The sequence below is a fragment of the Pleurodeles waltl genome, chromosome 11 (assembly GCF_031143425.1).
Source record: "Pleurodeles waltl isolate 20211129_DDA chromosome 11, aPleWal1.hap1.20221129, whole genome shotgun sequence".
In the NCBI taxonomy this organism is placed as follows: domain Eukaryota; kingdom Metazoa; phylum Chordata; class Amphibia; order Caudata; family Salamandridae; genus Pleurodeles; species Pleurodeles waltl.
The window spans coordinates 615,612,947-615,640,593 of NC_090450.1; the positions used below are offsets into that span (position 1 = coordinate 615,612,947).

Sequence of the window (27,647 nt, forward strand, 5' to 3'; positions counted from 1 at the left end):
TCTTCAGCCGAGGATCGGAGTCGTGTCGATCTTTTCCCCGCACGGCATTCTGTAAGTGGGTTTCTTCCTCTTAGGCTGCCAGCTTTTCTTTTCAGGGTCCCAGGAACTGGATGGGCACCACAGGGCAGAGTAGGAGTCTCTCCAGAGACTCCAGGTGCTAGCAGAGAGAAGTCTTTGCTGTCCCTGAGACTTCAAACAACAGGAGGCAAGCTCTAAATCAAGCCCTTGGAGACCTTCACAACATGGAAGGCACACAAAGTCCAGTCTTTGCCCTCTTACTCTGGCAGAAGCAGCAACTGCAGGATAGCTCCACAAAGCAGAGTCACAGGCAGGGCAGTTCTTCTTCTTCAGCTCTTCGCCAGCCAGAGGTTCCTCTTGGTTTCCAGAAGTGTTCTAAAGTCTGTGGTTTTGGGTGCCCTTTTATACCCAATTTCCCCTTTGAACTAGGCCTACTTCAAAGCAAAATCTCTCTTGAATGTGAAATCCTGCCTTGCCCATGCCAGGCCCCAGACACTCACCAGGGGGTTGGAGACTGCATTGTGTGAGGGCAGGCATAGCCCTTTCAGGTGTGAGTGACCACACTTCCCCTCCCTCCTAGCACAGATGGCTCATCAGGAAATGCAGACTGCACCCCAGCTCCCTTTGTGTCAATGTCTAGTGTGAGGTGCAATCAGCCCAACTGTCAAACTGACCCAGACATGAAATTTCACAAACCGGCAGAGTCACAGAAATGTTATAAGCAAGAAAATGCTCACTTTATAAAAAAGTCGCAGTTTCACTGTCAGGACATATAAAACACATTACTTTATGTCCTGCCTTAACCATATACTGCACCCTGCCCTTGGGGCTACCTAGGGCCTACCATAGGGGTGCCTTACATGTAAGAAAAGGGAAGGTTTAGGCCTGGCAAGTGGGTACACTTGCCAAGTCGAATTTACAATAAAAATGCACACACAGACATTGCAGTGGCAGGTCTGAGACATGATTACAGAGCTACTATGTGGGTGGCACAACCAGTGCTGCAGGCCCACGAGTAGCATTTGATTTACAGGCCCTGGGCACCTCTAGTGCCCTGTACTAGGGACTTACAAATAAATCAAATAAATCAAATATGCCAATCATGGATAAGCCAATTACATTCACATTTTGTAAAGGAGCACTTGCACTTTAGCACTGGTTAGCAGTGGTAAAGTGCGCAGAGTAACAAAAACAGCAAAATCAGAGTCCAGCACACATCAGCAACCTGGGAAACTGAGGCAAAAAGTTAAGGGAGACCATGCCAAGGATGAAAAAGTCTAACAACCCCGTACATCGCAACGAGGACACATGTTAGGCCAAGTAGGGGAGATACGAATGGGAACCCTTAGGGGTCAGGTATGTACTGTGTAGGAAACTATAATGTCAAAACCAGGGAGTGCGTAGCTTGGGGAGGTGCTGACAAGCTCTCTGATCCACAAACAAATTAATACATTTGTTGGATCATGAATGCCCGTCGTAATACCTATTCGGCCCATCCTTTAATTTAAGGAGGGTTCCTGTTCCATATATACCACATAGTCTAACGTGACAGTGAGGAAAGAGCCCCCTTGAGGGGCTTGTCAAGCATTGCAGTGCCGGCCTGACGACGAGCAAAGCCCGATGATGAAGCATGTCACCGAATGGTGAGTGAAGGCTCTTGTTCCCAATCTTGAACACTCACAGGGACCTATTGGTTCCTCCCCAACTGGGTAGAGAGGAATCACTTTCACCGTGGAACTGTGCATCCGTCTTTTTGTTGGAAAATGTAATGTATCTGCTTAAATCAGGCATTCCCAGATACCATATGTGTTCGTTCACATATACTGGACCACACACTGTCAGCTAATGGGGAGCCCTGATCTAGTTCCCATGCGGCACGCTCCCTGAGAGACTGTCCTAACATTTCTTCTCTCATAGCCCATTAAAGTAGTGTGATCAAATGCCTACCCCCAGCACAGGTCAATAATACATCCAGTGTGAGCGAAGCTATGGGATAGCTGGCGACGTGGGCCAGGTCTATTTGGTCACTTCTGCCAGTCCGGCATGATGAAAGAAATGCCCAATGCCTAGTGTAAATGCATCACAAGCTTGCTCAAATGTGCTATGGTATAAATGCCCCAAAAAGCACACAACCCTATCCCTCAAGGCCTGAAATGACATATTAGTCATCATTTGATGTAACAGGGCCATTATCCAAAGGCGGAGTTCACGATGAAAGGGAGCCCTCCGTAAAACCTCCTCTGCAAATTGTTTCCATATATATATGTTGTGTGGCGGACTACGTAAGAAAGGTCCCCAGCCACTCCTGCCCCATCCATCAGTGCCATGGGGAGGAGCTCTGCTGTAATCAAGCCCGCCACCAAACGCTTCTCCCAGTTATCTCCCTCTGCCAGCCATCGAGCTGCATGCTGCAGATGCCCTGCATAGTAATAAAGGTCTAACCTCAGGGCCTCCAGGCCCCCATCTACATATCGTCAGGTCAGTGTGGTCAACGCCACTCTACTAAGGTGGCCATAGTAGAGTAGAGACGTAAGTACAGAGTTCAACTGCTTGGATACCCCCTGAGGTATAGGACAGAATGAATTCTGCAACGTGCCCAGATTCCGGGGCAGCAACACCATCTTGGACACTGCAAATCTGCCCATCAGGGTGAGTGGCAAATTTTTCTAAAAGTCAACAGACCTCCGCAAGGAGTCAACAATTCTCCCCATATTAAAGTGCAGCTGTTGTGTCTCATTGTGTGTCCTGCATCCCTAAATATCGAAGGTTCTTTGTCTCCCAGTGCAGGGCCAAGCTCAGAAGACAGTCTGGAGGTATAGAAGTCAGTTCCCCAGTGGAAGCGATTTGTGTTGGTTGAGTCGGAGGCCCGAGAAGTCCCTAAATTCCTTCAAGAGTTGCAACATCGGGACAGCCACGCACAGGGCAGAGACATATAATAGCATTTTGTCCACGTAGAGTGAGATATTGTGAGTAGTGTCAGACAGTTGTATTCCCATGTTGTGCATTTCACGATGCACCCAAATAGCCAAGGGTTTGATTGCTAATGCAAATAGGAGAGGCAATAGAGGGCAACCCTGTCTCATTCCTCTACCCAGCCCCCAAACCTCAGGGCAGCTCCACCCACACATTTGCACTAGGTTCTGTATAGAGCAAGCGGACCCATTCCCAGAACTGTGGACCAAGACCCATCACCCTCAACACCTCCAACAGATAACCCCAGTCCACTGTCTCAAAGGCTTGCTCCAGATCTATGGAAACCAGGTCCAACTCTTCACCACAGTTCTCCACCTCATGTAAGACATGCGTAAGATGTTTAAGATTCATGTCCGTGTTCTGGCCGGGGATGTATCCACATTGGTCCTTGTGCACCAGCTGGCACACAGAAGGCGCAAGGCAATTGGTAAGTAACTTATAGAGTATTTTCATATCAGCATTGATCATCGTAAGTGGTCTATAAGTGGCAGTGTCAGCCTCATCACCATCGGGCTTGAGAAACATGCAAATTTCACCCTCCTTATTGATGGTGGCAAAATCCCTCTCTCCCGTGCCTCCAAAAAGACCTAGAGGATTTTTTGTGTGACCATCGCTGATAACGCCTGATAAAACTCAGGTGGAAAGCCATCTCCACCTGGTGTCTTAACCTTAGAGAGCATACTCAGTGCCGTAATTAGCTCCTCCAGTTCCAAAGGGGCTTCCAGTTACTCAGCAGCCGTCGGCGCCACCGGTGGCAGGTCTAAACCTTCCTGAAATGGGACACAGCACACCCGGGTAATGGTGGGGGCTGCTGTGTACACGAATTAGAGGTGCTGCTGGAAGACATCCAGCCCTGTTGGTGACCCTGGTGCCATCCACCTACAGCAGATGTGTTGTTTGTGGTGGTGGCTGTTCCCGTCGAAGTACCTAGGCCAATACTCTGCCTGATTTGTCCCCTCTCTGTGTAACCTTTGTCAGTACTGTTTGAGCATGTATTTGTCCAGTTGATCCCAGCTGTCTTCTATAAGGCAGCGGACAGTCAATTCTCTATGGCAAGTATCAGAGTGGGACTGATCCCCAGACTGTACTGCAACCAAGGCTTCCTCTTCACTACTAAGGTCCTTCTGCGGCTGACAACGTACCCTGCATGTCAGCCCCATCAGCAGCCCCGCAGCACCGACTTCAAAGTCTCCCCTCCACCGTCCTAGTGGACTCAGTACCCCAGTTACCTATCAGATACTCAGTTAGTGCCCCCGAGAGCACCTCCCTTCCAACTGCATCCTCCAGAATGTACACTGACATCCTCCCAGCCCCACTAACCCACCCATAGTCACGCCACCACAGTGCCCAGATTACAGGGGAATGATCTGAGAGAAATCATGCCACATGAGTCACCTCAACATCTTCCAGTCATGGGTATCCCACCACTAGGATCCTGTCCAGTCAACTATATGTGTTGTGTGTGGCGGAATAACAGGTTAATACCTGCCCTTCTGGGTGATTGGCTCGCCAAATTCTACTAGTTCAACATTCCTCATTACCTCTTTGAGTGTGGTGGTCATTAAGGGTTTGGTACCTACTCTAGGGGGTGCCATGTCCCGGTCTGCACCCACAATGCAATTAAAATTGCCAAGCCATAAAACTGGTGTGTCCACCTCGCTTTAGCAGATCCTGGATATTATAGAAAATCTTGGGATCATCAGTGTTAAGTGCATAAATATTCATTAGTGTCATTTCATGACCATCCAGTGTACCCCGCATCATCACATATCTCCTACCCACATCAGCCTCCCTATATGTAGGGGAGAATGGGACACTTGGTGCCACCCAAATCAGCATGCCCCTGATGTGAAATATTTGCCTTTGCGCTTCTTAATTAGGGGCGTCATGCCTGCATCATCCAAATTGTTTCCTGCAAGCACACTATGGAGATTTTGTGCCTCTTTAAGAAGGATAGTACCCTGCATCACTTAGGTACGTATCCAACCCTCGGATGTTCCAGGTCAAACGTTTAAGGCCATCCCCCACCATAAGTCATGACACTCAGGGATTGCCTACCAGTTCCCTGCCCTTTTCATAGACACAGTATCTGCTGCCATCTGTAAAACCTTAACAAGTAATTCATAACAAACTTCTCTCCCCTCTCGCCGGCATATATAGTGCAACCACTCGACCATCCATGCCCACCCCACACATAGGCCAAGACTTGCACAGCATCCCAGCACGCCAACGGGACCAGCTAACTCCATGAATTAAACAGCTAACTGTTGCCTACCTCTGAATCAAGTCACTCCACAATTAGCCATTAAATCATGCATTCTACTTCCAGTCACTCATGTCACTACAGGTTCAGTAACTTACACAGGCCCAGCTCAACAGGTGGCACCTCCTCAGGCTGCAGCCAGAGCAGCTCTGTGCCAGCACATGCTACCCGACCTCCCCGCAGCTACCCACTCCCCCAAGCTCCACATCTTCACATTGTGCCAGTGCAACTGTGGGCAATTTAGTATAACCACCTTTCCACTCATACTTCAGCAACTTTCCCCACCTCCGAGGCAACTAGGGTGTCGGGAACAAAATATTACCCTGGGCTAGGGTCCCATGGTTCAGAGTCATACGGTGTTAAGAGCATGTCGACGCCCTGCACCCCCTCGCAAGCCTCCTTTGTGCAGAGTTGCAGGATACTATCCCCACCAACCGTGACCCCTGGTAAGATGTATTAGGATGGTCCCCCTTTGAACCATGGCATCGGGAACCACCTCTAGGGCGGCTGCCCCTTGAGCGTTTTTGACCACGGCCGGAGTGGGGTGGGAATCGCACTTCCCCGGATCTCCAGTCACATCCACACCTCCTCTGAGCTGTCGAAAAAATGTGCTGTTCCTTGCACAAGGACCTTCAATCTGGCAGGGAACTGGAGCATGCACTATAGCTGTAATGGCTGTAGCTTTTGCTTGACACCTAGATATGACTTGCGTTGTTCCTGCACTTGTTTGGTATGGTCCGGGTGATCTTGCAGTTTCCAAACAGTGGGGCCTGCCGCTCTCGAGACACTTGAAGGATGCAATCTCAATCTCTATAATTAAAATTTTTGGTTATTATGGCGCTTAGCAAGGCCCCAGGTGGCTGGCACTACACCAACGCCCTGTGTGCTCTATCCACCATGAAAAACCAGACAGTACTGTCATGACAGCCTGAGCAGGTGTGTGGTTTCTCCCTCCTATCATCCCCCCGGTCTGCTGCACTGAGGTGGGGTTTCAGGAGGTTTCTCGTATCACATTCGAGGGCACAACAAGATCTCCCCAGCAGGTATTACGGCACAGTCAGCAGCTGCAGCAAATGGTGGGGCCCTCCATGATGAGGACACATGCTCCTCTCCACAATCAATGCCACCCTCCTCCTTAGCAGCACCCCTGCTCGGCGCACACCCAGGCCCCCAGGTTAGGAGTAAGGTTCCACTCCATTAGTCTCTTCCCCAGCACCCCCCAGGCACGCCTCACCTCGGGCATGAGGGGAGCCAGAGCCAGATCTCATCCAACACGGGAGACTCCACTACCACTATTTTTCTGAGCTCGCCCCAGTATAGTGGGTACTGCATCGGGGGCAGGAAAGGCCGGATCTCGTGGCCCTCGAGCCTCACACTGCTGGATGGGGGGCTGCAGCACAGGCTGACCGCTCAGCGCTCAGGCTCAGTCACCATTCAGGGCCTCAGTGGGAGCTGGTCACAGGTGGGGGCTCCACACTCCCAGAAGACTCCCACCTACCGGAGTCACGTCAGTCGCACATCTGGCGGGGGCGGCGGGCATAGCAGAGTCCAAGGGTGAACCAATCACCCAGATGCAGCCGCAACTCTAGCCTGCGCCTACACTGCTCCTCTCTGGGCGTAGGCCACTCCGGTCCTCACGGCCGACATCGTCTCACAATGCGGTAGCAGTCCGAAAACCCATCTGGCTCCAAGTCCGCTGAGCAACTTGGGCGCCGTCTCGGCTTATTTTCAGCTTGCGGGTTGCAGGATGTTGTAGGATTTATGTTATTAATGTAGCAGCAGGTCGGGAGCTTGGGGACTCACGTCCTGTCGGCCATCTTGTCGTGCCACGCCCCAGGAGATTAATTTATTAGGACAGTTGTCTCAATTTTTCACTAACATTTTATGAATTACAGATATTTCCTTAAAGCAAGCATGTCATTGAAGCTTATCTACACAATTTCAAGTATATAATGTTATTGATTGACTTACTTGTATACTTTAGCGTTGTACTTCCGTTCACCGGGGAAACCAAACATGCCACATACAACCCGGGTATTTTTTTGTGTCCATTGAGCATCACAGATCTGCTTCCAGGTGCCGTCGTCTTTCACCTCCACGTAACCCTCCGTGACAGGAATTCGCTTCCGGTATGAAGAAAGGATTGCGCGGATCCTTATATCTTCCACCTGGATATTCATTTGCTGGAAACAAACATGAGGAAAGTTCATTTGCATTGTTAGGGTAGTCTGCACGATGTTGCATCTTTATTCAGCATCAAAGTTTTTCCTAGTTGGTAGCCACTTCTTTACAGTCAAAGAGATGGATATTGGCATACCTTAACATCAGTTGAATATGAGTTAAGTGAAATAAGATTGTTTTTAAAGAAGTTTCTAATACTTCTTTATGAAACATGCAAAGGACTGATTCACTATGCTTTTTTCTGTAAGTGTGGCTTGCACTTGACTTGAATGGGATTTACTTCTTAGCTTCCAGAAGAGAAAAAACTTAGTAAATTGGATACACTATGTATTTTCATGTTTTGTGAGACAAATTTGTTTCGGGTCATAGCAATTAAAAGCATCTAAATGCTTATTCAACCCAAATTAAAACTCACCAAATAGTGTACAAATTTGAGGCGCGAATTAAGATAGGTTGGTCTAGAAGAATGCTCACTAACATCTAGCTCAGTTGCAACTTAGTGTCTGTTTATGTGATTTAACTTACAGTCTAGATGAAAAAGATGTAGGTAGGGTCAATAAAATTATGTGTTCTGCAGCCCCTGCATTTTCCACATCATTATGCACTTATCTCATTTGCCAAATAATCCACTATCTGTTGCGCAATTGGTATATTTGAACAAAAAAGGTTGCTTGTAGGTCAAACAAATTAAAAGTTACTTATAAAGAGTGCTACATGTGGTTCCATGCACTGGCTGCATGGCTAACTGGTTACCTTTCAGATGCTAATGCTGCAATCAGTGTTAAGCTGTTTCTAATAAGGTGAAAGGTTTGTTCAAACGCTATTACTATGTGTTAAAATGAGAGAATGACTGTTAGGAATTGAGTCTCTAATTAGCAGAGATATGCACCCTGTCCAAGTAGGGACCACAGTCCTAGTCAGGTTAAGTCAGATACACACTTTAAATGAACCTGTGCTCACCCTCTGGTAGCTTGGCACAGAGCAACCAGTCTTAACTCAAGAGGGAATGTATAAAGTATTTGTGCAACACACATGCAGCAAACCAATGAGAACACCACAAAAAGGACTCCACACGGACTAGAAAAATAGAGAATATTTATCTGAGATGAATAAGACCAAAATTACAAAAATCCAATCATTAAAATAAGAGTTATTCACTTTCAAGATATCAAGTGCAGTGCTTTCTCTGGAACTCATCTTAGAGCCTTTAAGGTAATTTGGGTAAAGCGTTAAATATTGCTGTTTTGGAAACTGATGCACAGAAGTCAATTACAGCCCTGCCGGAGCACTACTGCTGATACGAGAAACGTATAGGTATCTCCCACAGTGAGGTGCGCCACGTCACATCAGTACTGCTCGAGTCCAAGTTAAAACAAAGAATTGCACCGCCACAGCCCAGGACAAATGAAGCACCTGGTTAGATTGCCATCGCCGATGAAGGCGGAGTGAGACTGGGACACGGCAGGTGAAGTGAAGGCACGTACAGCCCATCGCAGTTGCATGGGCAACGGGGCCGGGTACCTCCAGCAGTGCCCATGGATATCAGCGAAGGCACGCCCAGCACACTGGAGTTGTTCACAGTACCCAGACGGTCTTGTCAGGTACACGTTGCAGTGAAGCCCCACACTAACCAGGAGAAACCCAAAAAAGAAACAGTCCACTTCACCTGAAGAAAGGCAGAAAGGGTAGTTATGACTTCACTCCAGCTCCAGCCAATCAGTCAGGAATGCTCTCCTGAAGCAGATGGCAGATACTTCATGAACAATGTGGCAAGTTTGGTCTAAGCTGGTGCTAGCGCAGGTGTATTAATAAAAATCATTAAAGAGCGTTTGTGTATTCTGAATAATAAGTTTGTGTAGAAAATATAATAAAGTAGAAAAATAATGCATCTGAAAATGTGATTACGAAAAATGGCCACCAATGTTAACAAAATGTACTAATCAATAATTTAATAATATGAAATATTGAGCATCTGTTAGATTAATGTAGTAGTATGTCATATTAAGGATTATGCAGTAAGCTTTAGCTTTATTGATTGTAGGCCTTAACTTAGCAAGTGTCATGGCCTACTTGCCAGGCCTCATGTAAAAGCTGTATTTCTTAACATTTTATAAAATGGCTGTCCTAGAGAGTTAAACTGTGATTTGTATTGTATTGTTTAAATGTGCTCCTAACAGAAGCTTTCTCATAAGAACTGACTGCTAGAAGATGAAGTTCCTGCTAATGCAACATTTTGTATGTAATGTGTGTGAGACTGATTTTCTCAGGAGAAGAACAATGGAGATACTGACTACAGTGGAAGCTGCAACAATATTGTTACCTGACAAGCCGGATGATGAGGACATTGCAAGACAAACCAATCAACGACATGTGAACATAGAAATATAGGAATTCATAGATTTGGAGTTTTAGTTTTATTGGACAAAGTGTGAACATGTGATTAACTGCTGTAGGGTCACAGAAAGCCCAGGAAATTTGAAGTGTGATGGGACCAGCTGAGAAATCGTTTCCATGGGCAGAGACCTCGAAGACATGTGACTAGTATCATAATGTGCTCAAACCTGACCAGTCAGAGTGGCGGCATGGGGTTGTGCCCCACATTTCTTTAATATGCTTGTACTTGGACTTCAACATAGCAGAGGACTTTGATCTCGAAGTTGAGCTGCTGTGGGAATGGCGTCTGGCCTGGGACAAAGGATTTGAACATGTCTAACGCATGGCTCCAACCAGTGTTGAGATGGCGGAAGCCTCTGAGACATCCCTTCTTGAACCATAGCCAATTCGGAGGCCTGGGATATAGAAGACGTAATTCACCCCAGTAGATGCTGAGAATCATAGGGATTCACCTAGCACATGTCAACTGACTCTCTCGACATTCCATGCCACAGCAAAACAAAGGGCCGGTATACCTCTTCATCTAGTGTTTGTCACTATGAGTAACCAAGTATACCTGTGACCAAAACTGGGGAACCTGCTTTCAGCAGTTCGAAGATAACTGGCCAGAAGCTCCGAAGAACTTCTAGTGGGACCATTCATCTTACCCTTCCTTCATTATGATTCCTACAAATGCTCCATAATGGCTGGCCACCAACTGAATTGGGAAGTGATGCTGCCAAGGTTTAATATGCTCTTTATTTGACATTGCTACAATCAATTAGTTCTTATTTCAAAAATCTACTGCATACAATCAAAACAAATCTTCATTTTCAGCACACAGAAGACTTTCACTTTTAAAACTATTAACACAAAGTCAGTTGTAGTGCCTGTTAGAATGCCCATTTAAGCATACTTTCATCAGTGCAAATTCTATAACTGTTGGCGACCATTAGCTTGACTTTTGCTGCGTTTTGAGTGACAAGTTGGCTGATAAACTTTTCTGAAAATATGTGTGGACTAATAGTTGAAAAGAGACTCTCATACATTTGGCTAAAAGACAAGAATTGTTTACTAAAAGTACAGCTTGTTCCTTAGATCATCTTGCACGCAATGTTGAAAGAGATAACGTTTTTTAAATGGGTGGAACAAATGATCACTGTGTTGCATACTTTTGAAAATAGGAAGAAAGCACCAAAGAGATTTGAATACTGAATATTTGCAGTGTATACAGCAATAAATAGAACGCATAAATTATACATTCATTTTAATAATAAGAGCCTAATTGCCAGACCTGGATAAAGTTTGCCGGGATGCAAAGAGCCCACGTTGTACAAGCTCTATAACTACGTGGGGAAGGGCCACTCTTTCAGGAATGACCATTAAAGATATAGGATGCTGATATCTCTTCTAGGTTTATTATAGTGTTCCCTAGGTTAAGACACATTCTGCAGGGAGCCAGTAATAGAGGCCAACAAGAATCACTCCCTGTAGGTGATTGGCGTGACCTCATTAAGACTTTATGGCATTAGTGTGAGACTTGGAATTCAGTTCAAGTGAGAGGTCAGTGTGCAAACCCTTCTAGAACCAGAAGTCACACCTAAACCAAAGAAATTCATTGAAGCTATCCAAATATGTAGCTCATGGGCTGTTTCAGTTCAGAATGTAATTGATTGTAAAGAGCACGTGATTTAAATATTGAGTTTGTTTTATAATTATAGTCTATTTTAAACAAGCATTGGCAAAGCCAGGACTGGCCTTGGAAAGCCTGCATTTTTTTAAAACTTGCAATATGGTAAAACAATGTAGCAAATGTATATATACAAAAATGAGTGGTCCAATTGCCCAGGCCCATCAGCCCTGAAAATGAAGTGCAGTCTTGTTGAGACAACTCTGCATAGTGATCGTCAAATGCATTCACTCCCAGTGCAAAATACCTAATAAAACAAGGGGCAGATTTAAGAAAAGTGGTGCTGCACCCAGTGCACTTTTCTAAAATATGGTGCACCATGGCACAGGGTAGGGGGCAAGAGCCTCAAAATGTTTGACGCTATTGGTATACTGTTCAGGATTAGCGCTAACATGTTGGCACGAACCCTGAACAGTACAGAGGGTCCCATTGTAACCAATGGTGTGCCCCCTTTTAACACCTGCTCTTAGATTTCACTGTGCCATTTTTGTGGTCTGCCTAATGGGGGAACGTCCCCTTTGCATACATTAGGCATGGCAACACTTTGTAAATATGGCACAATGATTTTTGAAGCCTAAGGCCACATTAGCGTAAAAAAAAATGACGCTAATGTGGCACTAGTGCTTCTTAAATCTCGTCCTAAGTGTGCTGAGCAGGGCCAGACTGCCATTTTATTCCTTCAAGAAATTTTATGGTGGGCTGGGGCCGGTTTTCGAAGGCAGAGGGTTGCACCTTGTGCCTCTGCTACTTTCTCTACCTTTCCCTGGTAATTAGAAAAGGCTGAGATAAGTGAGCGAGAAGAAATAAAGAGAAAAGCAGAAAGAGAGGTGAAAAAAGGAGCAAAGAAGCGTGGCTTATACGAATATTTTTGCCTGACTGCTTTTGGTTTTCAGCCCTAACCGGCAGCTGACCCATCGCCTCATGTTCTATGTTGCAGTAGATGTAAGTATAGTGTGAACAACACTTGAACAGACCAGTGGATGAAGGGGGGCTGGCCAAAAGCCTCTGCTTATATGTATATATGTATGTATTTCTATCATGAATGTTTTCGAAAGCATGAGACTGCTGAGACAGGTAAGCTGAGTCCTAAAATGGCTGGGAGCTGCAAGGGCAAGCAGGGCAATGCAAAGAGCAGGTATTGCCTTATCAAAATCAAATGTGACAATGGGCAAATTACTGCAAAACAACAACCTATTTTACCACAGCTTACAAGAGATGTAAGGCATAAAGCAACTATCACCTATCAGAGACCAGCACAAGCAATCGTAAAATGTAGTAACATTCTACACGACAATGAGAGTCTTGTTGTACACCTCAGAAAGCCATTGTCTGTAAGTAGAGGTTCTATCTTAACTGTCTTGATGAGGTATTATGTTAGAATTTCGAATACAGAATTATCGTCCAACACAAGCGTGCCCTACATAACACTTGCAATAATATCATTATATTGAGTGTTACTTTTTAATTATTAATCTTAATGTGATCTTATTTTTGTAGATGATAAATAGGGCCAAATATTTATGTGAGACGATATTCAGACAATAATAACCTGGTACCACACTTCTGGATGACTGACCGTTTGTGATGCCTCCAAAGGTAGGTTGTTCATCAAAATCAGCTTGGCTTTGCAGTTGCCTGGCAGTTTCTCCCGGCCCAAAAGATAGCTTTGTCTTTCTTAGTCTACTACATAAAGTTACACAAGCAAATAAAATGCATACAACTGGCAAAAACACATGATGCCAATGGACAGGAAGCTAAACATCTTTTAGAAGCTTTGATGCACAAAGATTGGATATTCTTCATGATGTGCAGATGCATAATACATGGAATTCAGACAATAGAAAATAAATATGATTGGAGAGCAGGAAATAATTTTTAGCAATATTATTTTGTTTTAGTACTTGTTATGGTGATACGTGGGATATGTGTATAATATAAGTGCATAGGTCGCATTTCAGGGACTCCAGTAGATGTCCCCTGACTCAATCACAGGAATCTACAGATATTAAGATGACACCTCACTCACACTTTTCTGTGGCATGTTTCATCATTGGTGTACTCTCCTCAACGATATAAGTAAACCCCACCTTGATGGACTTGACCAGTTGTAGGAGTTAAAAAATGCATGTTGCTGGATAATACAGCAGGGACCCAAATATTTTGAAATATTTCTTAGGGTACAGCTAAAATATTTTTCTTTTATTTAGCAGATATCTTGAATATGATTGAAAACTACATTGGATGTTTTTGAAAAATTATTCAGCATCTAATGATTCTTACAAACTTATGAGTCATTGTGACCAATAGCCAGAACGGCCCAGCCACCACTTAATTTATGCCAGGTGCTAGCAAACATAATGGCTAAAGATATAAGGGGGCAATAGACACAATAGAAGGACTATCCATTGTAAAAGAAAGACCTTTGATAAAGAATAAGGTGCTATGGTATGACTACACTCTGCAATATAGAACGCTTGCTTAAACTTTCAGAAATTCAACTATGAAATTCAAGGCTTTCACAAGTCCTACAAGTGGTGCATTAAAGATTAACCTTCGGTACCGATTTTTCTGAAAAAATACTATTCACTTAACTTCTTGTTTCATCAAGCAAACCCGCAGTTTTCAATATTTTGTGTGTGGTGGTAATGGATACTAGGGACAAGGAAAGCATCTTTCATGTTGATGACGTACATCCACCTCTCACTACAGTAGATCCAAGGAGGTAGATTGATCGCTGGTTCTTAACAACAATATGTAGCAGTCAAGAAGATAATAATGCCACAAGTATTCTCAAATGTGTGTTTGTTTGTTTTTTAGGGGCTAGCACAAAGTGCCCCGTCCGGTGTTGTAATCTCTCTTTGGGCTTCAAACCACACCCATGTCACGTCAGTCTGTTTAATTGGATTGCGGGCTTGCCTTTTAAAATCTGCTTGTTTTCATTAGTGAAAGGCATGCATACGTCATGTCTTTTTTGGTGTTTAGCCCTCCTGAAGTGCATCGACCAACTACTGAAAACATATGAGGTGTAATGTTTTCCGTCAGGTTTCTGGACTACTTTTTCTCTTTATTCCACAACGCGATCTCACTGGGCAGTAGTCTAGCGCTTTGTATGACCTCGATCCTGTTACGTAGGTAATTGCACTTTTGCTGGTTACGTAGATAATTGCACTTGTGTCAATAGGTTTCACTGGGAGTGAACTTTTATTTCCCTCTATTTGTTTGCTTTGCCCTAATGCGGCTATTGACTCGCTTATCTGAAACTTTTACTTTTTAGTTTATATGGCAAGAAAAGTCTGGTTAGTTATGTGAAACTGTTTTATTTTTCATTTTCAATTTATGTGGCAAGAAAAGTCCGGTTGGGAGTTGACAGTGCTAATTGATCTAGCTCGAACAAACGCGAGACCCATTGCATTGCAAATGCTTGTTTTTTCTTTGGCAGGACTGAATAAAGGTAAAAAAAATACTGAAGGAGATCTACAGGAAAATGTACTACTGATCAAATGCTGGGAGGTAAAAGAAACTAGCAGTACTCATGCCAACTCTTACGATTCAAGTACAACTGTACTGATACATGTGCTACAGTTCAGGTGACGTGGGTATTTCTGTGTATTTTGATGTACTTGAGCTATTTTAGTGTACTCCAGTGTGGGAATCTATTTTTGTGAGTTTTTATGCAGTGTGTGGTCTGGTTTGGTTTCGAAAATATTTGTCTAGTCTGTTTCACTTTAGGAGAGTATTTTGAGCTATCCTTTTTGTACTGAAATTAACTTCAGAAGGTGGATTCAGCAAAGTATCTACTAAACATATGTAGACCTCTTTTAGTTTTTCACGGTCGTACTTTTAGTGCCCAACATAGTTACAGCCTGTTGGGTGGTTTGTTTTGAACGTATAAACACTGGATTGTTTTTCTATTAGGGGCTGGTTTAAGGTTTTTATCGGCTGCAATAACATGAAATAGATCTTCTGAAAGCGGAATCCGCAGGACCATGCCACAAAGAATAAATCGAATTTGAGGTTTGCAAGCTCTACCATGTTCATGAATGGACAGCTTAAATATGTAACTGGTGATTTCTTAAAATTTGCTCTCGGCCAAATTAGGAAAATCCAGTGATCATCTGATCTCAACAGACACTTTGGAACAGGTCCTCAAATATGTTAATTTAACCCAAACTCAAAATGCGATGGGCTTTTAAAAATATTTGTGAATTGCATTTGCATAGCTGTATTTAAAAAATATCCTAGCATTTCCAAAATTCTCCTTTGTAAAGCCAAATGGCATTAACCCGTGTTGCTTATTGGGATGTTTAAATTAGCCCCAGTGGATTTCACAGCAAAATGGGCCCCTAACGTCTTAAAGGGCCTATTAACAAGGCACTGGCTATGAAAGTTAAAAGTCTGAGCCCGTAGTATTCTTCCTGCATTTGGAGCAAATATATGGCTTTCATTGCATTCACAAAGTATGATCAGTCACATATGTCAGTAAGCACTAAAATGTGAACGATTTATGTACTGGAATTCTCTACTTGGTGGATAATTCTGCATCAATAAACCTGACACAAATGTTCATTTACACTTTCCCTCCTTGTTCGTGTCTGCTTGTGGAAGTTATGTTTCTTGACAGAAAAATTTCTTAAATATGGTGGTGTTCCTTCCGGTTCCTCAAACGTAAACGTAAACTTCAGGATTGTAAAATTACGCATGTAAAATACTGCGTAAAATGGTTTACATATCTCTAGGACTTTTCAGTATGGGTCACACTTGAAAGCTGCCCCCTGATCATTAGCTTGACTACCTAATTCTGATTGGTCATAGCTGGTGAAGGTTGGTGATGCTACTAGATGATATATCCACCAATAAAGTGTTCTCCTCAAACCCAGCTTTAAATCTATTGTGTTCCTCTGTAAAATGGCAGCTGCTCAACGGAGGAGCTCACAGCAACACTCACAGGAAGTTATTAGTGATTCCTAGACAGTGCTCAATGTGAGCAGGTAGTTGCAGGTGGGGGTCCACCGGCATTTATTTGTGGGGACCAGCACTTACTTTGTCTCGAGATTTTCATCCAGAGAAAAAGAGAAAAGCACAAAAGATAGAAAGGAGGAGGAGAAAGATGGAAAAAAAATAACAAAGGGAGAAAGCAAGGCTGAAAAAAACTATAACAATGAGATGAAGAGGAAGGGAGGGTTAGGTGGATTAAAAAGGCCTGAGGTGAAATCAAAACTATGCAGCTTTCGTATTTGGCGCCCCGAAAGCATCAGGTGCAGGCTGCCGAGTAAAACATTTGGCCACAGTACTACTTATTTTACAAATGAAGCACTGCTTCTAGTGCCCAGAACTGTAGCAGATTCATTGCAGATGCATTATTTGCTAAAGTGACATACAGCAAGTATTGACAAGTTAGAGCTGAGTGATTCTCAAACAGGACAAATAATGAATCTCTGAAGTCCACAACAAACGAAGAACAAAGTAATGATTCTTGTTGTGACAGTGTTATGAATTTCTAGGCTTTGAGGAGATAAATGCATTGTGATGTGAATACAATGGCCAGTAGGCCATGGAACATTTATAATATGCAATATAGGTGATCTCATTGGAATTTACAGAAAATTAAACGTTTTGTTAAGAAGAATTCAAAGCATCCCATGTTTAGTCATTTATGGCAGATTACTTATTGAGACCCAATTTCCAATGGTTAGTAAATTATTTCAAACAATTCCTACACCAATTATTCCTGAGAGCTGGCACAAATAATATGGGTATCCAACATGGGTTTCTGTCCTGATGATGATCTTTCAAATTAACTAGAGGTCAAAACGTTATTGACACTTTGTGCAAAAAGAGTAGATTCATCCTGATTAACCAGGGCACTGTACGGAGGACTGAGTACTCAAGAACTTGGAGCCATGAATTTGTAAGTGAGCTCCATTTGTTTGCTTTGTATATGCACACACTGTAAATCACCTGTATTACTTTCACCTCTAATATATTTTCACTGTTTGATCACCTGGCAGCATTGAGCACTCACCATCCTAAATTGTGTTTACATTTTCTAACTTTGGGACTCTGGCGGAGCTGCCTGTAACCAGTAAATTTTATGAAACACGACAAGCAGGTATCATTGATACCCTATATGGGACAATATTTGGAGAAAATCATATATTATCAGATGTCAAGACTCTGATATGGGAAAAAGGAGTAGAGGGATGGTGAATTTTTTGAACGCAGTGTGTAGACACACCTTTAAAGTGAGATTCCATCATGCAATATATAGTTCAACCTTGATTCCCCCCACTTGTTGATTTGAAGAATTTATTAAACAAATGCATCCTGAAAAAGGTGGATGGGCGTAACGTTATTCACCCAAAACATGCATTGACCACTCTTTAGGAATACCCAGCATAAAAGGCATCAATGAAAGGCTAAAGAGAAATGGTCTCCTTGTGTGCCTGATCAAATTTGAGTTTTGTGATCTGGTAGTACAGTAGACTTGTACATATGAATTATATGATAGTGCAGTGTAAATGACAGAAAGTGATGTGTGAGTGGGCAGATTATTTTATATACTGTATTGCATTTTTTGCAGTGTATTTATTGTAGTTTTGTTTGTGAGATTGATGTATAGACTTTTAAAATATTATATGTTACATGAGAAATCGTTAACAATCAAATTCTTGAATGTTTAACATTCATAAAGAATCTAATGTGTAAAAAATTGAATAAAATGTAAAGAAAAGAAAATATGTTTTGGGTTGCTTCTGGTGGGATTGACTCCTCTAATCAATGTAGATATGTTGAACGGGTACTTTATTATTGTTGTATGTTTCCGGTTATAACCTCTCTGTTTTTGGATTAAAAAGAGTTCTTTGTCTTTTGCTGGTTTTTTTCACATCATTTAATGCATGGGTAATCATTTTAAATTGAAGCATTGAAATGAAGGAATGCACTAGAATAAGTCATTGATCATCCATCGTCTGTGATATATCACCTAACACAGGTTCCTATAAGGCATTTTAGGTTGCCCTTTTGTTTGTTAGTACTAGGCAAACACAGTCTGAGCACTTTCCAGCCTCTCCCATATGGACATACATGCTCTCAAGCTTTACACTTAAAGGGAGCCAGAACCTATGTTCGAATGGAACACATTACTTACATACACCCTCAGGTAAAGGTAGCACACACACAAACACACACAGAGAAGAACTATTCTTACTAGAAATTCCTCCTTGAGAAGTCATCCTCCTGGCCATGCTTTTTCCCATCTATCTGTAATTACTACTTACTTTTCAAAGTTAGTATTCTTACTTTTCCTGAGAGTAGTTATCCTCTTGGATGATTTGGGTCTTACCCTCTCCATTTTCCTCAAACATGTGACATTCCAGACCTCTGCTGAATAAATCTATTACTTATCTTCCCATAATCATAAATCCTCATTCATAAGCTGGGTGAACCACTTTCCCAATCTGCCCTAAAATGTATTAGGTTACACTAATACACCTCCTGCTCCTGTCTATGGCCTTTCCCTGTGACAGAATCCCTTGCCTTAATAGGGGTAGACTTGCAGGGGAGAAAACTTCTTCTCCCCTGGGTGTACAGGCATTTTTACTTTCTGACACACCTGCAATCACTTCTTGACAGTCCCTTTATCCGGCAATGGGAGTTTTAAAAATATATTTCTTTATTAGTATTTGAATGGAATGACATTGCATATAACAGAAGTAACATAGACACATTTCCCCGTATCAGGTGTAAGTCAACCGCATACGAAAGTAGCATAACATCTGTAGGTTTTAATAAGATGGTACAGGGATACGCCCAGTGGTCACAGATGTAAAAGTACATTGAAGTATCTATCCATGGTCAGAAAATATCACCATATATGTCTCCATTGACCTTTAGTTATAGTATTACTTCAAAGTATACATTTAGCATAAATAACAGTGTTGAACTAGAACAATTAACCCTAAATCCCCTCACCCTTCCTGCTGAACTTCCAGGTCTTACTTATGTATGTGCATGTAATAGTTTGTTTAATATGCATGCTCTAGCACCTATCCAGGTGTCAGGTCTGAAAATATATCATGTATTAATACCATTAAGAGCGTGCTATACATCAATCATGGGCAACTATAGTTGTTCCGTCCACCGTTCTGGCCATCCCCACTGCCCCCATTTGAGAAGAAGCCACTTCAGGTGGTTCAGATAGTGCCTATGTAATTGCTCCCTAGGCCAGCAAGACCTCAGCTGCCTTTCTGTCTCTACGTGTTCTGCGCATATGAGACTCTTCTGTCCACACCCACTCAATTAGATATTTTTTCTAGTTGTCAATCGTCAGGGGTCAGGTGCTAAGCCAGTGTATTGCAAGGCATTGTTTTGTCACTGTAAGCACCAGCAGTGAATATCGCCTACTTAAGGCCTTCTTGGGATTTTTAGGGATCAGACCTAACAGCCACTGGGTGATCTGCCTCACCATGTGGCACGTTGTAAATAAGATAGCACAGCCTTCCAGAAAGGGACCACCAATGTGCAGTACCAAAGCAAGTGTATGAGGTCTGCTTAGTCAGTGCTGCATTGGGAGCTGCTGGATTTCTATTCGGTTAGATGGTGAGTAACTACATACCATGTGCACAATATTATATTGTATTTGTTTAAATCATGCACAGGTAACCTCCTTTCTAACCCCTGTATGTGTTTTGCGGTGATAGATTTGTTGCAGAGACGTTGCCATGTCTCTTCCAGTTTCTGTGTCCCTGTCTATTTGCCCGTAGAGCTCTGTACAGATGTGTTACTAGCCGACCCCCAGACACCATATTTATGTGCGTTGTCTGTGTTTGTGAGGTTTCAGGCACATCAGGGAATGTGGGCCACATCTGTGTAGCAGTGGCAGCTATTTTTGCATACTGGAGGAATTGTTCATGCCCCAGTTCAAGTGTAGTGATTGCCTCCTGTATAGTTATAAATTGCCCCCTCCGATAGATATCCGATAGCATCAGACATCCTCTCTCCTGCCACCTATCAACTGTCTATGGGTTGTAATTTGAGTGAATGGCTGCAGATCCAGACATCCAGATCAGGGGCATATGGGACATGTCCAATAACCCTTCTGATCATCCTGGTCCATATTTTGCCCATTAGACGTCTCAAGAATGGAAAAGTGTCCGGGATATCACGACCCCATATCAATAATCTTCCTAACTGTACTCCAGCATGTGTGCCCTCAAATAACTCGCTTTCCCATTTAGGCTGTTTGTCAAGCCAATAGACTGCATTTTGCAGCTGCGCTGGCAGGTAGTATAACTCTAAATCAGGGACTTCCATTCCCCTATCTCCCCATTCTCTTTTTAATATGCCGAGGTCTATCTTGTACCTTCTGCCAGCCTAGAGCAACTCCATCAACAGAAAGTCCAGCTCCTGGAACACCCAAAAGGAATCTCAAACATAGCTCCTTGAAGGACATATAGAAAACGGGGCAGGATGACTGTATTGGTTATCACTATTTTCCCCATTAGAGACAGTTTAAGAGTGTTCCAGAACTTAATCGATGGATGCAGGTTAGCTATTACCCTCCCCAAGTTCATGTCAAATGTCAGTTCTTCCATCTCTGCAATATATATTCCAAGGTATTTAACCTTGTCCGTAGTCTATGGCAGATTCACAATGGGAAGCCTCTGGGCAGGAATGCCCTGCAGGCGACCCAGAAGGAATAACAAGGATTTGGTGCTGTTAAGTCGCAGGCCCAAATATTCCCACAATCCTCGCATGACATTAAGGAGCAACAGAACTGATATATCAAGTTGACGGAGATAGATAATCATGTCATCTGCGTATAACAATACTATATGTTCAGTGTTGCCTGTCTGCACCCCCCATCCATGCAGGGCCTGTTGCAACCAACATGCAAGGGGCTCCATTGCAATGGCAAAAATTAATGGAGACAGGGAGCATCCCTGTCTGGTGCCCCACTGTAGTTTAATAGTGTCCAACACGTAGCGGCTTGTTCGTACTCGCGCCATTGAGGACCTATAAAACAGTTGTATCCATCCTATACATTTTTGCCCTAAACCCAGTCTAGCTAGCACCTGCCAAATATACTCCCAGTGCACTGAGTCAAGTTCTATGTCGAGAAAGGCCAGTGCATATGGGTCTTCCTGTAGCTCCAGTGCGTGGAGAACATGGGGAAGGCAACACCGATTACGTAGTGTATTTCTCATTGAGAATAAACCCGACAGGTCTGTATGAATATGGCATGGGAGATACAGGAGTAGTTTCTGTGTCAATATATCACTAACGATTGTTTGATCAACATTTAGCATGGAGAGGGGCCTGTAAGAGGCCATCTCCAAGGGATCTCTACCTGGCTTAGGTATCATAACGATCGGGGCTTGCTTCATAGAATCTGGATGAGATCCGTTGTGCAATGCCTCATTAAAAACGGGTAGTAGTTTAGCAGCTAGGTTGTCTGAAAACAACTTGTAAAATTCGACGAGAAAGCTGTCATTAACTGGTGCCTTGGCAGTTTTCAGAGCTGTAATTGCATAAGGATTTCTTGCTTATCTAGTGGGGCACTTAAGACCCCCTGGTATGTGGATGTCAAGCACTGCAGTGGCACTCCCCACAAGAAGGTGGGTAATGGGCACTTAGAGACTACGTGGGACATCGGTATATACTTGTTGCAAGTGGGAAGGAAATGCAGCATTAATAGCCTGTTGTGTGTACACTGCTACACCAAGTTGGTTTCATAGCATAAGAATGGGTTGTGGCATAGACTCAGAATGTTTCAGGTGTGCCAATAGGCGTCCCGCTTTGTCGCCTTCTACATACCAGTGCCGTTGTCCCATGTTTCTTGTGTACTTTTCAAGCTGAACTCACAAAGTTTATGTTGAGTCCTATCCCAGGCATTCCGTGTAAGTCAGTAATGCCCTTTCAAGTGCTTCTAATTCCTTTTCCGTTGGTGTTATGTCTTCCTCCACAGTAGGCATATGCCAACTGTAGCTGTCAGGCACACTCCATGGATCACTTCCTTCATGGCTTCCCATTCCTTTACCCTGCTGCGTGTACTACACCAATTATTAGTAAAATAATGGTATGGGGACTTTGTTGGCATGTGCTTTAAGGTCAGTAATTGCTTGTGAAGAAGTAACCCCATCTGCCAAACTCTAAATCAGGCCCTAAATGTCTAGGTGGAGATGGTGGGTCGCCATTACCCTAGGGTGCTCTACCGCATTCTTAAGGTTTCCCTACTTAATTAGACAGATGCCTCATGTCCCTCCCTTGCTTGACTTTCAACTCTGTGCCAAGGCTAATCTGCTTCCAATTACAACTTGACAGCAGTTTATGGGTTCATTATTTAACACTACATTTGATGTGAATAAACAAGGATTTTGTGCTGAATTTGTTTAAACATGATTCTTGTTCCCCCCTTTAATAAGCTTCTGTTCTAGCTCCAAGATCCTTTATTTGGCAGCTAGTTGTGCTATGAGTCACGTACGGAATCAGTAGCACATTTTCATCCACAGTACGTGCGAGCAAGCTCGTCGAAATGTATATTTATATGTCCACAGGAATTCCCGTACCCAGGAGTCACACTCACTGTGGTATGTGTCGGGGCAAGCAATGAAAAAGAAGTCTGCAGGCTTACAAAAGCCGCAAGGGAAACCTTTTTCTCTAGGCGTATGAGGTAACGCCTGTGGGCTAACCCTTTACATCAGGCCTCTGGAATTCTTCCATCCATTTAGCATGCATAAGCAGGAATATGATATCGTCATAGAGAGTTCAGTGTGAATAGTGCACTTTGTGAAATTAAGCCCAATAAAATCGCGTCTATGGGTTCTCCATAGTCTTCTGATAAGGACTGAAAACCACAGTAATGTATACCACGTACATTTATGACGATGCTTAAGGTTAGTTCATCCCGTTCAAGTTTAATGACATTTTTTGCATATTGTAGCCTGCGATACCTTTCATTGGGGCAACAGAGTGAGCAGAAAAATGATGTAGCACAATACCAATATTTGTGCTGCTCATTTGTCAGTCTGTTAAAACATTATTTACAACTCCCCTAATTAAAAATGCTCAAACGTAAACACTTTATGATACTAGGCTGTTGACTTTGCCTTATTATTGTTGAGAATTCGAAGCAACGTGGTCTAGTGGCCAGTTTGATGTGTGGAAATAAAACAAGCATTTACAATGCAATTGGTCTAGCATTTACTTCAGTTGGAGCTATTGTCATTGTGAATTTATAACTGGACTTCTTTTATCACATATTTTGGTGTTTTCTTCCACATAATTCCAGTGGAACTTCATATAACCAAAGGGCTAGTAGATCTACTGGAAAATGTTTTCAAACAAGGCCCTTAAAACACAAACTACTTCCAGGTGCAAGTTCCAGCCATAAGAAAGCCTAAAAATACACTGAATGGTTGAATGAGTTATTATTTTGAAGTCCACATTAACCTAGTGTGGGGACCCAGTGGTGAACATGTTTTGAAGGTGGTCCCATTTTCCAAGGACCACCACAGCCTGAGCAAAAATGTTTTGTAAAAGGAATGCCCCGCAAAGCAGTATGGGATAAGTTTCCAAGTGCCACAGATTTTGTAGTATACTGACTACAATGCTCAGAACAGACCCTAGAGAACAACACAATAGAAAGCATTTTTGAGAAACATGTCCATGTAACCATATAGTTACACCCTAGAGGGCATAACCACATGAAAACAGAATAACAGAAAATAACGCAATGCAACCATATATTTAGTCTCTAAAGAACATAGTGTATCACACATTTTGAAAGCTAGCAGGCCTGCTACAATGGCATGACAAATGAGACCCTTAAAACATAAACTACTCTAAGCTATAAAACAAACAAAATGTTAACCATGAGAATGCACAAAGAGATAATGAATGGTGGGGGGGTTATTGTTTCAGGTCCCCACCAACCTAGTGTGGGGACCCAGAGTTGACCTAGACAGAAAGAGTGTCTTGTGCTTAATGTTTTGGTGGTGGTCCCAATGTCCTAGGACCACCAAAGGAAGAGTTATGGGGAAAAATGGTTTTGAAAAAAGAATGCCCTGCAAGGCATTATGGGGCAAGTTTCAGATTGCTGCAAATATTGTAGTATGTTGACTGCAATGGTCCGAAAAGCCCCTACAGAACACCACAATAAAAATTCCATTTATAAGAAACATGGTCATGTAACATATAGTTTACCCCTAGAGGGTATAACCACATGAAAATAGAATTGCAGAAAATAATGCAGTGCAAGCATATATTTAGCCCCTAGAAGGCGTAGTGCATTACATCTTTTCAGGGCTGGCAGGCCTACTGCAACGATATTACAAACAAGGCTCTTAAAACACAAAGGGACAGATTTACAAGGCCCTAGCGCCACTGGAGCATCACTTTTAGTGACACTCAAGTGGCACTATACACTGCACCATATTTTACAAGGAACCGTCAAGCCACTTTTTGTGGCTAAATGCTTTCTTGTAAATATGGGCCCACCCGCCGGAATTTTCTGCGGCATGCAACGGGTGTTGCTTTTGACGCTGTCTCAGATTTACGAGAGAATCATAAATCTGGGGAAGCGCCAAAAACTAACACCACCCTAGGGGTGGCATGAGTATGGCACAACAAGGAAAAATACTTTTGTTTCTCCTTGTTTTTGCTTTTCCTATGTGTGCTGTACTCTGGCCATGAATAATTGTTTATGTGCAGAAAAGTAGGTGGGCCATATTTTTGTAAACATGGCATATCCCTGCATTTCAAAAGAGGCAAGGTGCCAGCCTGCACTACTTTTTAGTAATCTTAGGCCAAACTATTCTCTGCTATAAAACAGAAATTCCAGCCACAAGAGCTTTAACAGATACTGACTGGTGGGAGGTGGGTATTATTTTGGGGTCCCCACTAACCTAGTGTATGGACCCACAGATGATGTAGACAGAAAGAGCACGTTGTCATGAACATGTTGGTGGTTGTCCCATTGTCCTAGGACAACCACAGGTAAGTTATGGGCAAAAATGTTTTGTAAAAGAATGCTTGCAAAGCATTATGGGGAGAGTTTCCTGAGTGTAGCGAATATTGTAGTATCGGCTCTCCCACTGTGTTGGGAGAGCCACTTTAACGATTTCTGTGTTTTTTACGTAAAGCATTTATCAATTGCAAGTGTTTTTGTGAAAACTATGGAGTGTGAAGGGGAGAACCAACAGAAATTACTCTGATTAAGTAACTATGTGAACAATGTGACCTGCGCTCCAAAACTGCTGATGGAGTTTGCGTTGCTGTTCTGTGCTGTTCGCGCTCTAAGCGCCATGGCCGACATGCAGCATGAAGGAGACAGATAAAAGAAAAAATAGTTCACCCACGCTGAAGTATATAGGCAGTTGTGCAATAATCCACGTAGCAGGGTAGTCTGCAAGGCAGTAACAAAACCGCCTAAGGCGGGACAAACAGAAAGCATTTACCAATGACATCAAGGGGATTTTAGAAGGCAAGCCCATGAAGGAGTGAAAGTGATGGGCGTGAGATGGGCGTGGTTAAAAGCCCGCAGAATACTTACAACAGGTCGAAAAGCTCTTGCGCACTCGACCTAAAATCAGATTCTGTTGGACTAATTTTTAATTCTTGCATTCCCACATTAGAATAACTTTATTATCTTAGGAAAAAACCCTTATATTTGTGCACCTCAGTTCCCTTATCCTTCAATACAGGATAATCACCAGTATGGAGTAACATGGAAAAACTCTTCTAGCCCTTCCTGCTGCACTATTGCACTAAATAAGTTCCTTAACTCATTCAGTTTAAATCCGTGAAACAAGAAACATTGTTTACTCAGAAGTAAAGATGGACTACGGACTGCAAGTTGGTTTATGCTGGAAGACCATAGTACCAGCACATCTAGGAATGAGTGAGAAAAACTCGAAGTGAACCACACCTATTCCATGAAAACCTGAAAGCGAAAAATTCAGAAAATCCAAACAATTTCCTATCAAACCCTAAGACTTTGCAACCACTTTGCAGAGGATCTTTAGCTTCAAATATGCCTTCTGTTTTTAATACACACTTAAAAATTCACCTACTGAAGACTTATTTTAAAAATTAACCATTCACCAACCCTGGTTACACAAAATTAAATCATAATGTTTAACGGAAATTATGATGTCATGTAAAGCTCTCGGTGGTAAGGTCTGGGCTACACAGATATCTTTATTAAATAGTACAGTCTTTTGAAGATGGCTACCCATGTGGGGAGGAAAAGCTGGACAAAAGGTGGGCTAATATTTAAATAAAGAGAACAAGCCCAGGACATGAGTGAGGAATAAGGAGCACAGGACCGAGACATGGAGACAGATAAAACAGTCACTCATTCACGGCAATCAAATGCCCTGATGTTGCAGGGAAAGGATACAATTCAGCCAGTGCAAACACAGTGATACCAAAATGCTCCTTGGGCAGGACAAGCACAAGAATGGAACGGAAAAGTATCAAATCCAGAACATGGAACTGAGGTAGATAAGTAAGCATCAAACCATGAGCAAGGGGGCGACCCTAAGCCCACTTTGGGTCTACATTTATTCCAACTAGTCTGATGCAACAAACAGCTAAAGATGTCTGCAAACAAGATCTAAAAACTGTTTGTGAGGGCAAATTTACATCAGAGGTCAAACGAGTGAGTGTTTACTCTTGTACCCATCTTCAGTTAAATGCTTGGAACTTAGTAAAGAACAGTTGCAATATGGCCTAGGTCCAATGTCAAATAGCAAGAGGTATATGTTTCCTTCATAGTTCCCTGCTGGACGTACATGGCCCAAGGTCAAGGAGATACCCAATGTACCAAGCAACAGACTTCACATTGAAAGTACAGCAGGAATGTATGTATTTACAACCATGGGGTACTTCTGAAGCAGATATTTTCACAATGTTCACCATCTTAAAATATAAAATTAATTTTCTCAAACATTCATGGTGTACAACCTATTTACTAATTTTGAGCAGGGGACCCCCAATATAATATATATATATATATATATATTAGGGCATACTCTCACTTTAAGAGAGACCATGGGTGTATGACTTTTCATTATAATTGCAATATTCTGTTCATTAAATGAAAACAACATAAACAACAGCTGTGGTTCATCTCGCAGCTGTAAGTAC

The 27,647-nt window shown here is 42.8% G+C and overlaps 1 protein-coding gene across 1 annotated transcript in view; it reads right to left on the reverse strand.

Annotated features, from left to right (window-relative positions):
- LOXL2 (lysyl oxidase like 2) overlaps positions 1-27,647 on the reverse strand; it is a 408,112-nt gene that overhangs the window by 193,401 nt on the left and 187,064 nt on the right. Inside the window, exon 4 of the mRNA XM_069214120.1 lies at positions 7,226-7,437. Within this exon, the coding sequence (XP_069070221.1) occupies positions 7,226-7,437 (212 nt within the window). The remainder of the gene's footprint in view (positions 1-7,225; positions 7,438-27,647) is intronic.